Source organism: Ictalurus punctatus, chromosome 24 (genome assembly GCF_001660625.3).
Source record: "Ictalurus punctatus breed USDA103 chromosome 24, Coco_2.0, whole genome shotgun sequence".
Lineage (NCBI taxonomy): Eukaryota > Metazoa > Chordata > Actinopteri > Siluriformes > Ictaluridae > Ictalurus > Ictalurus punctatus.
The window spans coordinates 6,537,843-6,555,876 of NC_030439.2; the positions used below are offsets into that span (position 1 = coordinate 6,537,843).

At 47.0% G+C, this 18,034-nt stretch overlaps 1 protein-coding gene across 3 annotated transcripts in view; it reads right to left on the reverse strand.

The window, feature by feature from the left end:
• Positions 1 to 15,748, reverse strand: part of smurf1 (SMAD specific E3 ubiquitin protein ligase 1) — a 51,156-nt gene extending 35,408 nt beyond the window's left edge. Inside the window, exon 1 of one of the 3 annotated variants that reach the window (XM_017455069.3) lies at positions 15,422 to 15,748. In XM_017455069.3, the coding sequence (XP_017310558.1) occupies positions 15,422 to 15,476 (55 nt within the window). In that variant the 5' untranslated portion in view covers positions 15,477 to 15,748. The remainder of the gene's footprint in view (positions 1 to 15,421) is intronic. The other 2 variants (XM_017455068.3, XM_017455067.3) reach the window with 2 other exon arrangements.
• Between the last annotated feature and the right edge of the window lie 2,286 nt (positions 15,749 to 18,034).

Sequence of the window (18,034 nt, forward strand, 5' to 3'; positions counted from 1 at the left end):
AAGCGCGTGCGCACCTTCTAAAGCACACCGATCCTGCAGGGGACAGACGCAGACACATCCGCGGACTCGCACCTGCTGGGGGTTATTTAACGTGACTATTCTCAGCCATATGCTACACTCGGAACCGAGAAGTGTTACACCGTCCTTCGACGACGGCCTCGTTTATCGACGATTCGGTTATTACGGCTCGCGTAGAATTCCCGGGCGTGGACACGGTGCGGCGGATTTGCATTTGGTGAAGCTCCATATAAGGTAAAAACCTCACGCGACCGAAATGACGTGCGAAAGGCAAGAAGACTTTCTCGGGCGGTAGAAGCGAGCGAAAGATATTTTTGACTCGGGTCTGTGCCGAAGTCGTCCGCCGGGTTCAACCGCGGCGCCGGATGACTGGGAAGGCGTGTTAGATGTGCGCTGAGCGGACTGAAAAGAAAACGCTTCGATCATACTTTTTACTCTGCTTTCTTTCCAATTCCTCCCCGATGCCGTCTCAGAAAAGAGGAAACACCAGGAAGCCTACGACACGGATAACCCGGACACGTCGTGTGACTTCAACGGATCACGTGATCGGTTAATTAAAGACGAGTGAAAACGCCGGCGAGCGAGATGAGACGGGTTTCCGCCGGGAGTGACCGTTTCGTTCTCTTGAACGCGGATGGAAACGTAGCCGTAGTAGCTCGAGACGGACCGGATCGGTTACGTGTCAGTCGCTCGGCCGCGCGGCGTTAGCCGTGGCGAACGGAATCGGCACGGCGTCCGGGCTCGTGATCACCTGCTCTTAATCCGATTCATTTACGGAGTTCTGTCTTCAGATTTATTATTCCTTTAGTTAAAGCCTTAAATATGAAACGGCTGGATTGCACGAGAGTTTCGGTACATTTCCATACATCTCAGCTCATCTCATCTCTGCACGTGTAATTAAATACACCTCGGCAATGTAAGCTGGACAGCGTCTCTCGTCCCGTTTAGCAACTTGTTAGCAACCGCCTTTTTCGATACGCGGGAAAGCTTTGAAAACCTCGGGTGGTGCACTACTGGTGTACTTTATATCGTACAATGATATTTTGAGCTTGTGTTCACCACAGACCTTATTTCAGGCTTTTAACCAAAATAAATAAATAAATAAAAATCCCACTTTAAAAAACCCCATTGAACCGCAAGGGCTAAAATGCTAACTCGATGGTGATTGGCTGTAAGTTGAGGAAGCACTTGATTTGATCTGCAGAGGAGCTTTCTATGAGCGGAGGACGAACTTTACACGTCAATATCGCAGTCGATCATGTTCATGTAATCATGGCCTGACACACACACACACACACACACACACACACACACACACACACACACACACACACACACACACCAAAACCTTTCACAGGAGCAGATATAATAAAACAAAAATGAAATCCGATTACTCCATGTTTGTTCTTTGTACTACGCTGAAGAAAAAAAATAAACAAACGCCGCGTTGACTTGTATTGTGCTTTGCCGAACGGTGTCACGTCCCTGAACTGTGTGTGTGTGTGTCCTTGCAGCTTCACTTACTGCTGTGTTAAAGGCCGTCCAGTCTAACAATCTAATTAGAAATAATCGCTGGGTTCCTGCTCAGCCTTGCACTGTTCTCGAACCCTAAAACCATTCTTCTGCTGTTCGTTACGTGCCCTGCGTCCACGTCGAATCGGTCAGAGACGCCGAGACGAAATGCGGGCGGTGTGTTTGGTTTTTATACTGCATTTAAGTGCCGGTGAGATACTGCATTACCCACAATCCTTAAAACAAAGCCAATCAATTAGAGACGCTTTGGGAACGGTAAGACAGTAAAACAGTACGTGTGTGTGTGTGTGTGTGATTTCTCTCAGATAGGCTGTTCCTCTATAGATATGGCGTCAGATCAGCAGTGTAGTACAGTGCGGTGTATCTGAGGCACTGATTGTTTGTTCTGGGTTAGTGGGTTATAAGAGGCTTTTGTCGACTAGCCAAGATCAGATAACTATGCAACTATGGTGTTCGTGAAATGATGTTAGCTCCGACTCACTAGCCCACGCTTTCCGACAGCCACCGGTAGACTTCAGCGTTTCCCCGATCACTGGGTATGAAGGAGTGCAAAGCGACGTGGTTTTACCAAACCCATCAAGTAAAACAAGCGAATGAAGAACATGACAAATACACTATAGGGTTAAAAATATGTGCACACCTGACCACTACATCCATATGTGCTTACTGATTTATTCACCACCGTGTTTCCTGTTATAAGAACCTCCATTCTTCTGGGAAGGCTTTCTACTAGATTTTAGGGCGTGGCTGTGGGGATGTGTGATCATTCATCTACAAGAGCGTTACTGATGTTAGGTGAGGAGGTCTGGGGTGCAGTCGGTGTTCCAGTTCATCCCAAATGTGTTCAGTGGGGTTGAGGTCAGGACTCTCGAGTTCTTCCAGTCCAACCTTCTCAAACCACGGCTTTGTGCACAGGAGCGTCGTCATGCTTGAACACGTTTGAGGTAAATCGTAATGCTACGGCGTACAAAGCCATTCTGTACAACCGTGTGATTCAGACTCTGTGGAAACAGTCGGAAGAACCTCGTGCGTGTGTGTGTGACGGTCCGGTGTCCGGAAACATTTGGCCATTTATAGTGGATATAAAACATTGAACTTTTCACTAAAGTGCATTAGGACTTGGAGAAACTATGACTCAGTGACGTGATTCGCGACACTTCAGTAGTTCGTTCTTTTGTAAAAGACGAAGGAAAAACAGTGCACCGTCTTGTCCGTCTGACTTTCCCCCCCCTCATTTTTCACATTAAATTGTTTTTGTTTTCGCTTCGGAAGAACGGCCACAATTCATAGGGTAGCTGGCTGGTTTGGTTTTCCGTCCTTCAGACTCTTTGGACACACGGCTGTTGAGAACGTGTACGGTCACCGCTCGGCTAAATCGTGATATACGGCTCGGTTTAATTCCAAAATCTGTCTATGGAGTGGTAGAATTGTACATAAACATCACAATCGTTAAGTAACAGCCTGTAAGTTTGAAAAAGTCGAAAAGAGAAATTGTTCTTATAGCCTGTATAGTTACATACTCAAATATCAACATCAGCGAGGGACCCCTTTAACTGTATAATGAACTCCATGGACAACTTCTGTACGGATTTTAACTGGAAAATACATCCCACACACCTCATCTGTAGGGCTAGATTTCATGAACATTATTTAAAATGTGTCAAATAATGTTAGTTTTGAGCCAGAGAGCTTTCGATTCCAGAAGGTTCTGCAATAGAAACCTCAGAAGAGTTGTCTCCCAGAGGAAGGCGGAGTCGGACAGTGGCGAAGACTCCGAAGCGACAGTGACCTCGGACGTGACGTAGGATTTGCTGCAGGTTACGCGGCGGAAAAGGAAGCGCGATTCGGATGAGTCAGGGGCTCGGGGAGAAGGTCCGGTCGTCGATGTTCCCCGCGGAACAGGCGGTGTGGACCAGTCCGTAACGGACGACACGGCCTTACAACCTCCACTGGGTCTAAGGAGTCGTGTGGGGTCGGGGTACCCTTCGAAAACGGTCCAGCATTTGAGCTTTGAAGGATCGAAATGATTGGAATATAAAAACGTAGTTGCATCACTTTGAGCTCGTAGATGATTGGTTCAGAGTCCGGGACGGTGTTAGACTTCAGGATGGTGTTGGGGAGTTATGGGGAAAAGCATCAAGTCCGCGTTTACATTGATTTATTGGGGGTGGGGTGTTGGAGTAAGTCCATGGAAGCGGAGTGATGACTTCTATCCATCCGTTTTCTGTACCGCTTATCCTATCATAGTCGCAAGGAACCTGGGAACTTGGGGCACAAGACGGGGGACACGCCGGACAGGGTGCCAACCAATCGCAGGGCACAATCACACACACATTACAGACGATTTCAAAAGGCCAATCAGCCTACAATGCATTTCTTTGGACTGGGGGAGGAAACCCCCGAAGCACAAGGTGAACGGGGCGAACGTGGGGCTGAGGCGGGGCGGGATTTGAACCCCGAACCCCCAGAGGTACAAGGCAAACCACTATAAAGTCATATAAACCCATTCTAACACAGCATTAAAATAAACATCTAAAAAGGACAGGACTAATAACGTGCATCATCCGCATGAGCATCTAAGCCGAGCTCATCACATGACCTGGACGATATACTGCGATAACACTCGACGTCTCTCTCCTCCTTCACCCGCTACTATTCAAATTCAAAGAGGCAACTGTGTCACAGTCAACAGCATCAATGCTGCAGCTGGGTTAGCATAAAAACTGCATAGTTCCCCCACCCCCAGGCTCAACCCCCAGCTGAACCGAACATCATACAGAGGAATGTCTGAGGGGTCACATGCTCCGGATGCCTCAACGACTGCACGTGAACACGCTGTCTGGAACCTGCCCCGGCGTGGGACGAGGACAACGAGCCCGAGGAAGACAAAACGGAGACCCGAGAGGCGCTAGCAACAGATGAGAGAAGAAATCGACAGCCAGAGAGAAGAAGTAGTACGGAGGTTAGACGTGATGGTGAGAGCGATGAGGTGAAAAACACTGGAATAGAAGGGCTGAGCGTTCAGCGATTAAACATCGACTGTATCACCATCCTGGACTCGAGCTCCAGTTTTGATCCACACCATCCTGGCTCTGTTCTTCCACTACCCTCGTAATTCACCATCTCCGCCATAAAACAGGTCACGGCTTCGAGCTGACCGTTTTACACGTCAAAGTATTTACGACTGTTTGCGGCTGCCGTGTTTACCGTTCCGACCCGGTCGGGCCGAGACGCGCCGCCGAGCGGTACAGGAGTCGATCCGACGTCCCGCGGAAGCCGTTAAACCCTACACGTGAGAGAAGGAGGCGGAGAAAATAAAACGACGATACGGGCTTAATATAAATCGACTGTTCCGTCCGTCACCCGTGAGGCCACGGCGTGACGTCGAGATGATTAGCCTAGTACTGGGAAAGGTCTTCTGACAGAACCCAAGCAGGTTGGGCCTCCCTGCCGACCGCCACACGAAACGAAGGTCAGACTAAACATTCCGTGGTGTTCTGTGTGGCTTGCGGACGTTCAAAACAAATCTCCAACCCCCTCGGTTCCTCGCGGAAGGTTGACGGCCTCGGGCGCGCGGTAATCATTAACACGCGCACGCACGCAGCACGTGGACACCGTCTCACCAGACCAGGCGTGACTCGTTCCCTCGCTCGTCATACGGCACGTTACACAAGAAGCGGTGATGCACTCTCTCACACACTCGCTCTCTCGCACGCTCACAGAAGATATGAAGTCCTAGGACAAACGGGTTACTTTTAAACCAGGCACCGTGTCACAGGGTCAGATCGCAGTCGAAGGGTACGTCAGAATGTCTGAAATGTGTATAGTCCACGTGTCGCTGTCATTTATTCTGCTGTTCAAAGACTCGCTTGCAGATTCACGGCCACTCTGTTATCCTTCTTCACTGACGCGCACGAGCGGAACGAGCAGGGTGTGTGACGAGTGCGGACGGAAGAAACGGACGGTGTGATGGAGTCGGCGCTTTATTGACCGCCCTCGCTTGAAGTGAAAGAAAGAAAGAAAGAAAGAGGGCGTGAAGGACCAGGTGTACACCCTGACTCACTTACAAAGGAACCGGCGTTAAACTGGTGCAACTCGCTGCACTCCAGGATGATTCACCCATACGCCAATTATTAACATAACGATTAATAAAACAACATATAAATAGAATAAAAATTTTTTTTTTTAAAAACAGAACTGGTTTTGGGGTGGGTTTTTTTTTTTTTTTTTTAAAATCCTTATACAGTTTTAAGACACTTTTTGTGTCAGCATGGGCCTGGGTCACAGACACAAACATCTGGAGAGCACATTAAGGTAAACACAGCTGTTTAGCCACAACAAGCAAAGCTTTACCTCCACACACACACACACACGTGTATTAAAAAAAAACTTTCAGTACTTCAAAACTTACTGTACTTCTGTGTGAGAGTCTGTGAGCCGAACGAAAAACAGTGAGTGACTTAAAAACTGTTTTGTAACTATGGCTTTATGTTTATGTTTATTGCAGCCAGCCCGTTTTGTACGTTAACACGACAATGACTACTGACCCGCCCCATTAATCCCTCTATCCCCGAGCACCGAAACCCAGCGCGCGGCACAGGACACACTCTTACAGGAAAACACCCGCAGCAAGAAACAGACTGGGGAGCAAAATGATTATTATTTTCTTAATAGTGTCAAAATTAGATACAGTTTTTTTCTCTTCTCCTGCCCACGATTTGTGCGGACTTCCCTCGCTTCCAGAAAGGACGCGCAGGCGGACGCCGCTCAACCGAACGAGGGATTTTTTTTCCCCAGGATTTCCTTTTCGTTCTAATGAAATTACTCACAGCTGCCTCGCGCTCAAGGCCACATGTTTTTCACTGGGAAAAGAGAAAAGAAAAGAAAAAAAAAAAACAAACAAACAAAAAAAAAAACCCCCCCCATCGACCGCAAAATCCCACCGGACTCCGTTCAGGTGTTCTTCCTCAGCCGAGATTAGTGTCCTGGACCGTCTCTGAAGTTCTCCAAGACAAGACATGGGTCTGCTGTATGATTGACGTAGGACTAAAAGAAAACCCTACATAATAGATTTTCTGCTGTGAGAAAAAAATCTAACCTACTTAAAGACGAGCAGGGAAACAGAACTATAAAATCCTCCTAACAGTCCAAGGAATTCGGGGAGCTGTGCCAGGATTCAAAGCCTGCTTTTCTTTTTTTACTTTGTGGAACATCGATCCAGAGCGACTACTGTTCTTGCAGGCGATGTGCTTTCACATCCTATAGTCAGCAACTATAAAAATAAAATCCCAGGATGCTGTGTGTGTGTGTGTGTGTGTGTGTGAGAAACCGATCTAATTCAATCTTGCAGGAATCTCCTCGTTTATAGAGGAATGCATCTTGGCCACAGCTCCAAACTCACCCCTGAACCCCAACACCCTGCTTCTCTCGCTTCTCTTCATCTCTCTACGCTGAGGAGTGTGCGTGCTTCGTTTTCTGCCGATCGCCGTGGTTTTACTGGCAGGGCCAAACGAATGCGAGCCACGAGATCCTCACTAGGGCTGGGCGAGACGTGAGGGACACCACACGACAGAGCGTGCTGCGATAGGAAAATAACGCACGCCGGGGTGGTGAGATTCGGCGTGACGGACAGCGGAGCGTCGCTTCCCCCCGAACCGCGTTACTGTCCACGCGTATAACTGGGAGTGTAGTGATCCTGCTTATACCACGGCGATCAGCAAACTCTTTACAACGTTCTGCTGTCGTCATGATTGTCGTCATGATCCGTGTCTCAAATTGAAAAAAAAAAAAATGGATTAACTATTGAATAAACCGGCTGCGTGTTCAAAAATATTTATGAATTCATCGAGAATATCTCGATAGGGTTAAGAGGCTTTTACTACAGCGATTTGCCGACGGTTACAATGTTTCATTTATACTGAACGGCAAATTGTGCATTTTAACGGTTTATAGTTAGATTTAATGTTGTGGAATGTTAATTCGCTTACATTACAGTCTCTATAAACACTGCTCACTTCACCAGCCTGCCCCGCTCTCTCGTGAGAGAGAAAATACATAGCTCGCCATTTTACCGAGAAACCTGCACTCATAGGCCCTGTTTACACTAGTTTTAAAATGAAAACGATCCTCGTCCACACCGGCGTTCCCGCCGTGTTTCGGAAACGATCTCCGTCCACACTACGCGACCGAATACGCACGTCACATGACCATTCATGCACACTGGTTGCTAGTCCAAACCGGCATCCATGTAGGGCTTACGCCGCTCGAAATGAGATTTGTTGACAATTTCTCCGATCGTAGCAGTTTTATAAAATACAGTGGCTGCTAAGAATGACGACAAAGCCAGCAAAGCTTGCGGTTCAGTCTCCGTGTTGTTGAGCGTAATGGTCATACGGTAGGGGCTTGACGAATCGGGGAAGGATACGCAATAATCCAGACCCGATCGGGAGGGGGGGGGGGCGAATGTGGGTGAAGCCACGCCCTCGTTTCCAAAAGTCTCCGTTTTCGAAGGGTGGAAACCGCCGGAGTAGTGTAGATGACGGGCGTAACCGTAGCGACAGTTACGCGTTTTTAAAACGAAAACCGCCCTAGGGCCGTAAACTCTTCTGTCCTGAAGGCTTTCCTGCGCTGGGAAAGCAACACGGTCGTGTTAAACAGACCGACGAGCTCCGGTTCTCATTAAAACGTTCTGCTGTCGTCGTGATTGCCGTCATGATCCGTTTCTCACGGTGAAAATAAAGAACACTCTCACCGTGTGATCAAAAATATGAATACATCTATGATGCTTTGGCAGGTAAAAATTTCGGTACTGAACAACGGTCTAGAAAAGTGCACGAGTATGCGAACTAGTAGTCAGGAAATCGCTTCTCACTTGCATACAGTTTAACCTCACTCGATGTTCATCGCCACACTCGCGTCACCGCTTCACCTCCTGCTGAACGAATTCTCAGACTCTCGCTGAAAACCGCTGACTTCCGGCCACGTCGCCTGCATAGCCGCCCGGATAGAGCGACAGGACGCGAGACGACCCGACGCGTTCGGTCTCGCGAGCGAAAGACGAGTGCGGAGGAGACAGTGAAGAAACGCACAGTCTAGTTACAGGATGCGGTCGTAAAATGAGTGACAAGGGGGATTGAAGTACAAACGTCTCACACCGGGGTATCCGTTATAGAGAAGTACATTCCCTAAAACCTCGGACTGACTCACGGGTCGTGTGTGAACATCCCGTGCGTCTCCCTGATGCACTTTCGCACTATTTCGATCGATTCGGGATCATTTAGGATTAAGAGATGTTTGACTCCATTAAAACGTGAAGCTGTGTGCAGGCCACAGGAATGCACAATAAAACAAAGCGGCATTGTACTGCTTTGTCCCCGTCCCTGAACACGCTCACAATAACGGTCTTCATGTCGGACAACAAAATAATTCTGCTCTGAAACGGGCGTCACATGCTCGCCCCGTTTCGAACGTCACGTTGACCGTAACGAGAAACGTAGATATCCATCAAACGTGTGATGGAGTTTAACCCCTATACCTGCTTTTACAGCTTCCGTGTAGATCCGTCTACGCTTATTATGAAACTGGAACGTATTCTGGTGAACTGTTTCTCGTTTTTGTTTTTCTGTAAGCTTTTTACAAAGATGCTTTTAAATCAAGCAAGCTTATTATTATTCATGAATGCTGAACAGCAAGATACTTAAGCCCTATTTGGACGGGATTAAGTTTATATCTGGAGCTGGGGTGATTTCCGGATTTTACACGCACGCACTCCGTGATCAATTTATTTCTGTTCTGACCGGCCGTGTCTGTTTTTCTCCGTCGTCTTCAGGGGAAATTACAGGCTGGATTACCTTCTGTTTTTCACCAAACTCAGTGCTGGTCTGATCATTTCGGTTCCAGATACACGTGTCCGTGATTTTCTATACAGATGTTGCCTAACGCTGCAAAAAAAAAAAAAAATATCGATGTATGAATGCTGCTACTTGCCGTTTCTATTAAATACCCCTATAGAGACTTTAATTTTTTTTTTAATTTTAAAAAAAGAACCTAGTGACAAATCTAGCAACTTTTTGAGCAGACGTTAGTGACTGGCCTGTACTCGGCACGGCTCTCCAGATCACACCACGGCTGCTGATATACGAGCTGAGAGAGAAGGTTCACTCGACTCACCACCAGTGTGTAAAGTGTTGCACTTGCGACCAATCACAGGTCACCACTGTTCCCCAATGACCAATCACAAATCACCACTGTTCCCCAACGTAAATCACAGGTCACCACTGTTCCCCAATCACCGATCAGCAGTGTTCCCCAATCACAACTGTACCCCAACGACCAATCACAAATCACCACTGTTCCCCAACGACCAATCACCACTGTTCCCCAACGACCAATCACAAATCACCACTGTTCCCCAACGACCAATCACAAATCACCACTGTTCCCCAACGACCAATCACAAATCACCACTGTTCCCCAACGACCAATCACCACTGTTCCCCAACGACCAATCACAAATCACCACTGTTCCCCAACGACCAATCACCACTGTTCCCCAACGACCAATCACAAATCACCACTGTTCCCCAACGACCAATCACAAATCACCACTGTTCCCCAACGACCAATCACAAATCACCACTGTTCCCCAACGTAAATCACAGGTCACCACTATTCCCCAATCACCGATCAGCGGTGTTCCCCAATCACAACTGTACCCCAACGACCAATCACAAAATCACCGCTGTTTCTCAATCGCTGATCACCGCTGTTCCCCCACGACCAATCACAAATCACCACTGTTCCCCAGTCACTGATCACCGCTGTTCCCCGATTGGTTGCCATCCTCTTGGTGGTATATTGGTGATGTGAAACTCAGGGTCTGACTAACGTGGCATCGCTGGCGGTCCGTCAGTTGATCCCTTTCTACATCATTTTTGGTGATAAAACTGAATCGGATAATCGGATGCTCGTCATCCCAACTCAGGGCTTTAAAGTTCTGTCCGCGTCTCGATTCTCCAACATACGAGTACTGTCAGACACTTGGAATCACTCGTCGTCTGTGATATACACACCGCCGATCCAGAGTATCCCCGAACACACTGCTCAATACCTGGTACTACCCCATGCATCTGGTCCAACAACAGCGCCCGACCTAAGTCCAAGTCACCGTCTACTGAGTGCAGGACGAGCCGATCGTCGATTCGTCTCAACCGCGATGTACAGCGCCATAATTCGCCTATGAACCCCACATCGTCGTTCTGCTCTCCTGAACGGTCGCTCATTCTCTGATAAAGTCTCAAACCTCAACGGAATAATCACTGACAAAAACCTCGATGTTACTACTCGTCGAAACCTGGCAAGTACCCGGTGATTACTTGCAGCTGAACCACCTTACACCAGATGGATATAGACACCTGTCTTCTGTCGTCCACTTGATTTCCACAACACTAATACATACAGATATACGGTACTGAAGGCTGATTTTGATTTTCATTGTCCTCTCACAATTATTCTACTATATCGTCCTCCTAAAGCTCGATTGGACGTTTTTTCCCCCGAACTCTGTGGACTGCTATCTCTTGCCTGCGCTTCGTCCTCACGTGTCCTCTTCCTTGGTGACTTTAATATTCATTTAATATACAGCGTGCTCCGACTCATCTCAACTATTGTCTGTTTTCCACTGTTTCAATCTGACTCAACGTGACTCCTCCTACTCACACCCATGGCCATACTCGTGATTTAACCTGCACGTCCGGGTTTGATATTTCTTCAATCTCCTCTTTTGACCCCGGCATCTCTGAACATAAACTCGTTGAATTTAGTCTCGGTCTACCTGCTCAAACGAAACGCGGTAACACGATGTTATCCTATCGGGACCTTAAATCTGTTGACGCCACGTTACTCTCTGCTTCCATTTCTTCCTCTACAATTTCGGATGTTTTTGAGATCTCCTGTCCTTCAACGATACTCTCAAAACACCTCTCTGTTATTCCTGATATCCTGCGTAAGCATGCTCCTATTAAGACTAGTCCTGTCCCCTGTTCCCAGACTTCCCCCTGGTACACACCTGAGCCTTAAAAGTGATTGGTAGACACCTCGAGTGGCTTTATAGGAAAACCGGTCTTACGGTTCACCATCTAGCTCGCACTGATCACCACAACACATTCAAAACTGCTCCGAACTCTGTGTGGTCTCTGTGCTTCCACAATAATCAATAAAGCAAGCAATAGGCCTAAGGTTTATTGGACACAATCAATAAGCCTCACCCAACCTCCAGCTCATGATGTTCACACATCTGAAAAGCTCTGTAGCTCTTTCTGGAAATGTTACCAGGAAAAGTTGAACGCTGTCTGCAAGCGCTTTATAGCCAAGGCCCGAGATCTGCTCCCGCTCTCCAGACCGGTCCACTATCAGCATGTTTAAATGAAATACAACGATGGCTTAACTCCAACTTTGTAAAACTGAACATCGACAAAACTGATATCGTTATTATTGGAACACCAACATGTACTAAATATCTCCTTTACATTACTTGTGACATTGATAGCACTCTCATTAAACCATTTAGTACTGTAAGACATTTAGGCATCATCTTTCATCCCTCCCTCAGCTTTAAAGCTCATATAAACTCCGTTTCTAAACTGGGATTCTTTCACCTGCGTCGCATTGCTCGACTCCGTCCTTTTATTACCCACGAAGACACCGAAACACTGGTTCACGCGTTTATATCCTCACGTCTTCTTCTATCGCACTATTGCTTCTTCATGTTGCGATATATTCAAAACTCTGCCGCTTGACTTCTTACACATACCAAGCGTTCAGCTCACATTACTCCAGTCCTGCCTGAACTGCACTGGCTACCGGATTCGTTTCACATTAAATATAAAATAATCCTTCTTACAGTCAAATCCCTTCACGGTTTGAAAACTTGCTAACTCGCAGCGCACTGTTTCTCCCCTCCAACCCGCCCAGCTCTCTCGGGTTCTCCGGGCTCGGACTCCTGTCTGTCCCGAGGTCTCGTCTCTCTACCGTGGGTGGCAGGTCTTTCAGTGTTGTAGCACCCAAGATCTGGAATTCACTCCCTCGGACTCTTCGCATCACCACATCCATCTCCGAGTTCACATCCTTTAAACGTACTTTAGACTTATCCGTTTTCGCACTGTTATTTGTCCTAACGTGTTGCTATGCGTTTTGCTCCGTGTCTGTACTGTGTATCATTTTTTGTGTTTGTCCATGATTATTCACGGTCTGTGTATTATTTTATTGCGATTATAAAGCGTCCTTGAGCTCTGTAAATGAAACATTTATTATTAATTATCATCATCATCATCATCTTCTATTCTGATTAAACTCTATTCAACCCTACTTTACGATATTCGAAGTGAAAATCTTCCTTAGCAATCCTAATATGCAAATTGATATGGAAATGATCCCGATGAATACATTAATAATATGCAAATTAGCACCTGACGTGGTGTAGTGACTATGAGCATGTTTTAGCTACTTTCGCCTGAAAAAGAGTTTTAACAGTAAACCGTATCGGAGCAGTTCAGCTGCATGTTACAAGCTCTGTGTGGAATGGAAACACTTCTCTGAGAGCAGTGAGGAGATCAAGAAGCTCCTCACTAACACAAAGATGATCAAAGCCGTGCTCACCAACACCGCGACTGTGAACGGGCTCTAATGGGTTAGGTTACTTCTAGCAGTTTTTTCTTTACATGCAAGACACTGGGGGCGATTTCTGAGGACAACACACACCTGTGGGGGCAACAAAACACAAACTACCCCGGCATTACCGACCGATGTAGTTCTACTGCTACTTTCATTAACCAGCTAACACTGTGCTGCCACAGCAGGGCTCCTCAAGCTAATCGGCTAACACACACAGACTAACAGACACACACACACAGACACCAACGCAGTTAAAACGCAGAGACACCAACGCAGTTAAACGCAGAGACACCAATGGAGAGACAGCAACGCAGTTAAACACAGAGAGACACTAATGCAGAGACAGCAACGCAGTTACACGCAGAGACGCCAACGCAGTTAAACACAGACACCAACGCAGCTAAACGCAGAGACGCCAACGCAGTGACATCAACGCGGCTAAACGCAGAGACACCAATATGGAGACACCAATATGGAGACACCAATATGGAGACACCAACGCGGCTAAACGCAGAGACACCAATATGGAGACACCAATGCAGTTAAACACAGGGACACAAACATGGAGACACCAACGCAGTTGAACGCAGGGACACCCACGCAGTTGAACGCAGGGACACCCACGCAGTGACACCAACATGGAGACACCGACGCAGTTGAACGCAGGGACACCAACATGGAGACACCGACGCAGTTAAACGCAGGGACACCAACATGGGGACACCGACGCAGTTAAACGCAGGGACACCAACATGGGGACACCGACGCAGTTAAACGCAGGGACACCGACGCAGTTAAACGCAGGGACACCGACGCAGTTAAACGCAGGGACACCGACGCAGTTAAACGCAGGGACACCGACGCAGTTAAACGCAGGGACACCGACGCAGTTAAACGCAGGGACACCGACGCAGAGACACCGACGCAGTTAAACACAGGGACACCGACGCAGAGACACCAACACAGTTAAACGCAGGGACACCGACGCAGAGACACCAACGCAGTTGAACGCAGGGACACCAACGCAGTTGAACGCAGGGACACCAACGCAGTTGAACGCAGGGACACCAACGCAGTTGAACGCAGGGACACCAACATGGAGACACCAAGATGGAGACACCAACATGGAGACACCAACATGGAGACACCAACGCAGTTGAACGCAGGGACACCAACGCAGTTGAACGCAGGGACACCAACATGGAGACACCAAGATGGAGACCCCGACGCAGTTGAACGCAGGGACACCAACGCAGTTGAACGCAGGGACACCAACATGGAGACACCAAGATGGAGACCCCGACGCAGTTGAACGCAGGGACACCGACGCAGTTAAACGCAGGGACACCGACGCAGAGACACCGACGCAGTTGAACGCAGGGACACCGACGCAGTTGAACGCAGGGACACCGACGCAGTTGAACGCAGGGACACCGACGCAGTTGAACGCAGGGACACCGACGCAGTTGAACGCAGGGACACCGACGCAGTTGAACGCAGGGACACCGACGCAGTTGAACGCAGGGACACCGACGCAGAGACACCAACGCAGTTAAACGCAAGGACACCAACGCAGAGACACTAACGCAGACTAAGAAACAAACACAGAGACTAACACACGAACACGGACTAAGAGACTTACAAGATACTAAAAGACTAACACACACACACACACACACACACACACACACACACACACACAGACTAATAGCCTAACACACACACACACACACACACAAACAGACTAATAGCCTAACACACACACACACACACACACAAACAGACTAATAGCCTAACACACACACACACACACACACAAAGACACACACACATACAGACTAAGACACACACAGACTAAGACACACACACAGACTAAGACACACACAGACTAAGACACACACAGACTAAGACACACACAGACTAAGACACACACAGACTAAGACACACACAGACTAAGACAGACAGACAGACAGACAGACACACACACACACACACACACACACACACACACGAGCAGCTAGCCAGCTAGCTAGCTAACATGTTTAGCTCCCCGGATACCAAGAGATGAGAAGCCGAGCCGGTTATAACACACCCTGTAGCGTTTGAAACACCGCGCAGTAACTTACACACACACACAGAGAGAGAGATACAGACACACACACATTTCCGGGATGTTGATTAGATCAGACAGAGATCTTACCTGTCAGTCTGATTTTGATGCTTGACCCGTTCCTCCGAGTCCCAGGATTCGACATCACTCCTGAAAATAAATTAATCAGACTAACTTTCTCTCAGGCCCCAAACCGCCGACTCACAGCCAGGCTCGACGCAGCCCGACAAACCGGCGACGGTGTGCGCGTTTCCCCCGAAACGGAAAACCGAGATTATTTCCTTTCAGGCGAAGCCCCCTGCTCGTTTCTCCCGGACTGAAGAACATACGCTAACATTTTTTCGAGCTCGACGGCGCGCTGACATCACGCTCGTGCACGAGGTGGGGGGAAAAGAAATACGTGCGCGCCCACGACAACCGCGCCAACATCCGGTCTGCACCCGTGTATTTGGCTACAATCCAAAATGGCGCCCTAATGGACGTGTAGCGCACTACAGAGCGTGTAGAATTTTTAATACTCGATGATGTACTTATAAAAGAAGCTGGGCTATTTGTCAGCTAATGGTTTTGTTGTTGCTATTAAAATAATGTGATACACTATATGACCAAAAGTATGTGCACCCCTGACCATCACACACATATGTGGTTCTTCCCCAAACTATTGCCACAAAGTTGGAAGCACAAAATTGTATAGGTTGTCTTTGTTGTGTCTTTGTGTTACAGTTTACCCTGAAATTTTAATGACAGTGCCCCTGTGCACAAAGCGAGCTTCACGAAGACATGGTGTGCCAAGAACTCGAGTGGTCCGAGCCGTGACTTCAACCCTACTGATTTCAGCAGTTATTTCAGCAGTCTGTTTACGTCGAAATCGAGTTAATGGTGTAGGAATTACAGCACTTTTAATATGCACCTCCCTTTTTTTTTTTAAGTGATCAAGAACTTTGACAAACTACCAATCATAAATTAAATTGTCATCTTTAATACTTAGCTGCAAATCCTTTGACTGCCTGAAGTCTGGACCTCACGGACATCTCCGGATGCTGGGTTTCTTCCCCGTTGATGCTCTGTCAGGTCTTTACTGCAGCTGTATTCAGTCCCTGTTAGTTCTCGGGTGTTTTGCTTTTTAGTTTTTCCACTACTTTGCCTTAAAAAAGTCTTGGGATTGTTTCGAAGTATGCTTCAGGTCATTGTCTATCTGCACTTTAAATGCTGTCCAATGAGTTTTGAAGCAATTGGCTGAATTTGAGCAGATAATGTTTCCCTATACACTTTTTGTCAGCAGTCACATCATCAGTAAATACTAGCGAACCAGTTCCATGCAATAAGATGAGGTAGTATAGTTTTAAATCATGAGCAGTTCCTTGCTTCACTATAATCTTCTCTTCCCATCATTCTGGCGCAAAATGGTCTTTGTCTCATCTGTCCATGGTATGTTGTTCCAGTTCTGTATGTGTTAGATAGTGTTTTGGCAATCTGTTTTTGAGGCTTACCAATGGTTTACATCTTGTTGTAAACCCTCTGGTGAAGTCTTCTCTTGATTGTTGTCTTTGACACAGGTACTCCTACCTCCTGGAAGGTGTTTTTGATCTGTCCAACTGTTGTGAAGGGGTTTTTCTTCACCAGGGAAGGAATTCTTGTGTCATCCACCACAGTTGTTTTCCATGGTCTTCCAGGCCTTTTGATGTTCCCGAGCTCACCATTGCTTGCTTGATTTCTTTTTTTAAGAATGTACAAAATTGATTTGGCCACATCTAATGTTTTTGCTATCTTTTTGATGGGCTTGTTTTGATTTTTCAGCCTAATGATGGCTTGCCTCAGTGGCAGTGACAACCCTTTGGACTTCATATTGAGAGTTAACAGCAACAGTTTCAAATGTAAACGCCATACATGAAATCAACTCTAGACCTTTTATCTGCTTACTTGTAAGTAAAATAATGAGGGAATAACAAAACCTGGCTATGGAGCACCTAAGCAGCCAATTGTCCAATTGGGGGGGGTTGGGGATTTGGGCGGGCACAAATAAAACATGGTGTTCACCAGATTTGTATGTTAAATCCCCTCAGATTGAAGCTGAACGTCTTTGAGCTCGTATTGATTATTTAATTGAAACTCCGATATTCTGTGGTACACAGCTGAAATAACAATAACTTTATCACTGTCCAAATCTATAAGGACCTGACTGGAGGTTGGATTATTAGTTTTCATTGCTTTGTTGTTTCTCCATTATCTTTCGCCGATTATTTCAGATTCTTTGGCTTCAAATGGCAAAAAGGTGACCGGGCTTTAGTAGTTTCAAACAAAAGAATACACACTTGAATAGCCTGCTGACAAAAAGCCGAACTCAAAACCTCTTTTTGTGCATTCAGCGTATGGAAACACTTGACTGTGTGAATGCTCACGGGTTAAATAAACGACTTGTTCTTTGTAAACTTATACCGTATAGCCTATTATTCGATTCAATATGAAGCACATCAAAGCACAGAAAGTGATATTCCGAAGAGCTTACTGAATATAAAATTAATGTAAAAAAATATTGCATTCTTATAATAAATGGTGGATGTCAAGCCCTGTGTGTAGGCTGTCATGGACTGCATGCAGGACCTGGATCTGTAAACAGTCGGTTTATTTCCATATCAATCTAAGCAGTGTGTTTCTGCAGAGTTGATCAAATGTTAACCCAAACACTGCCTACATTTTTCTGAG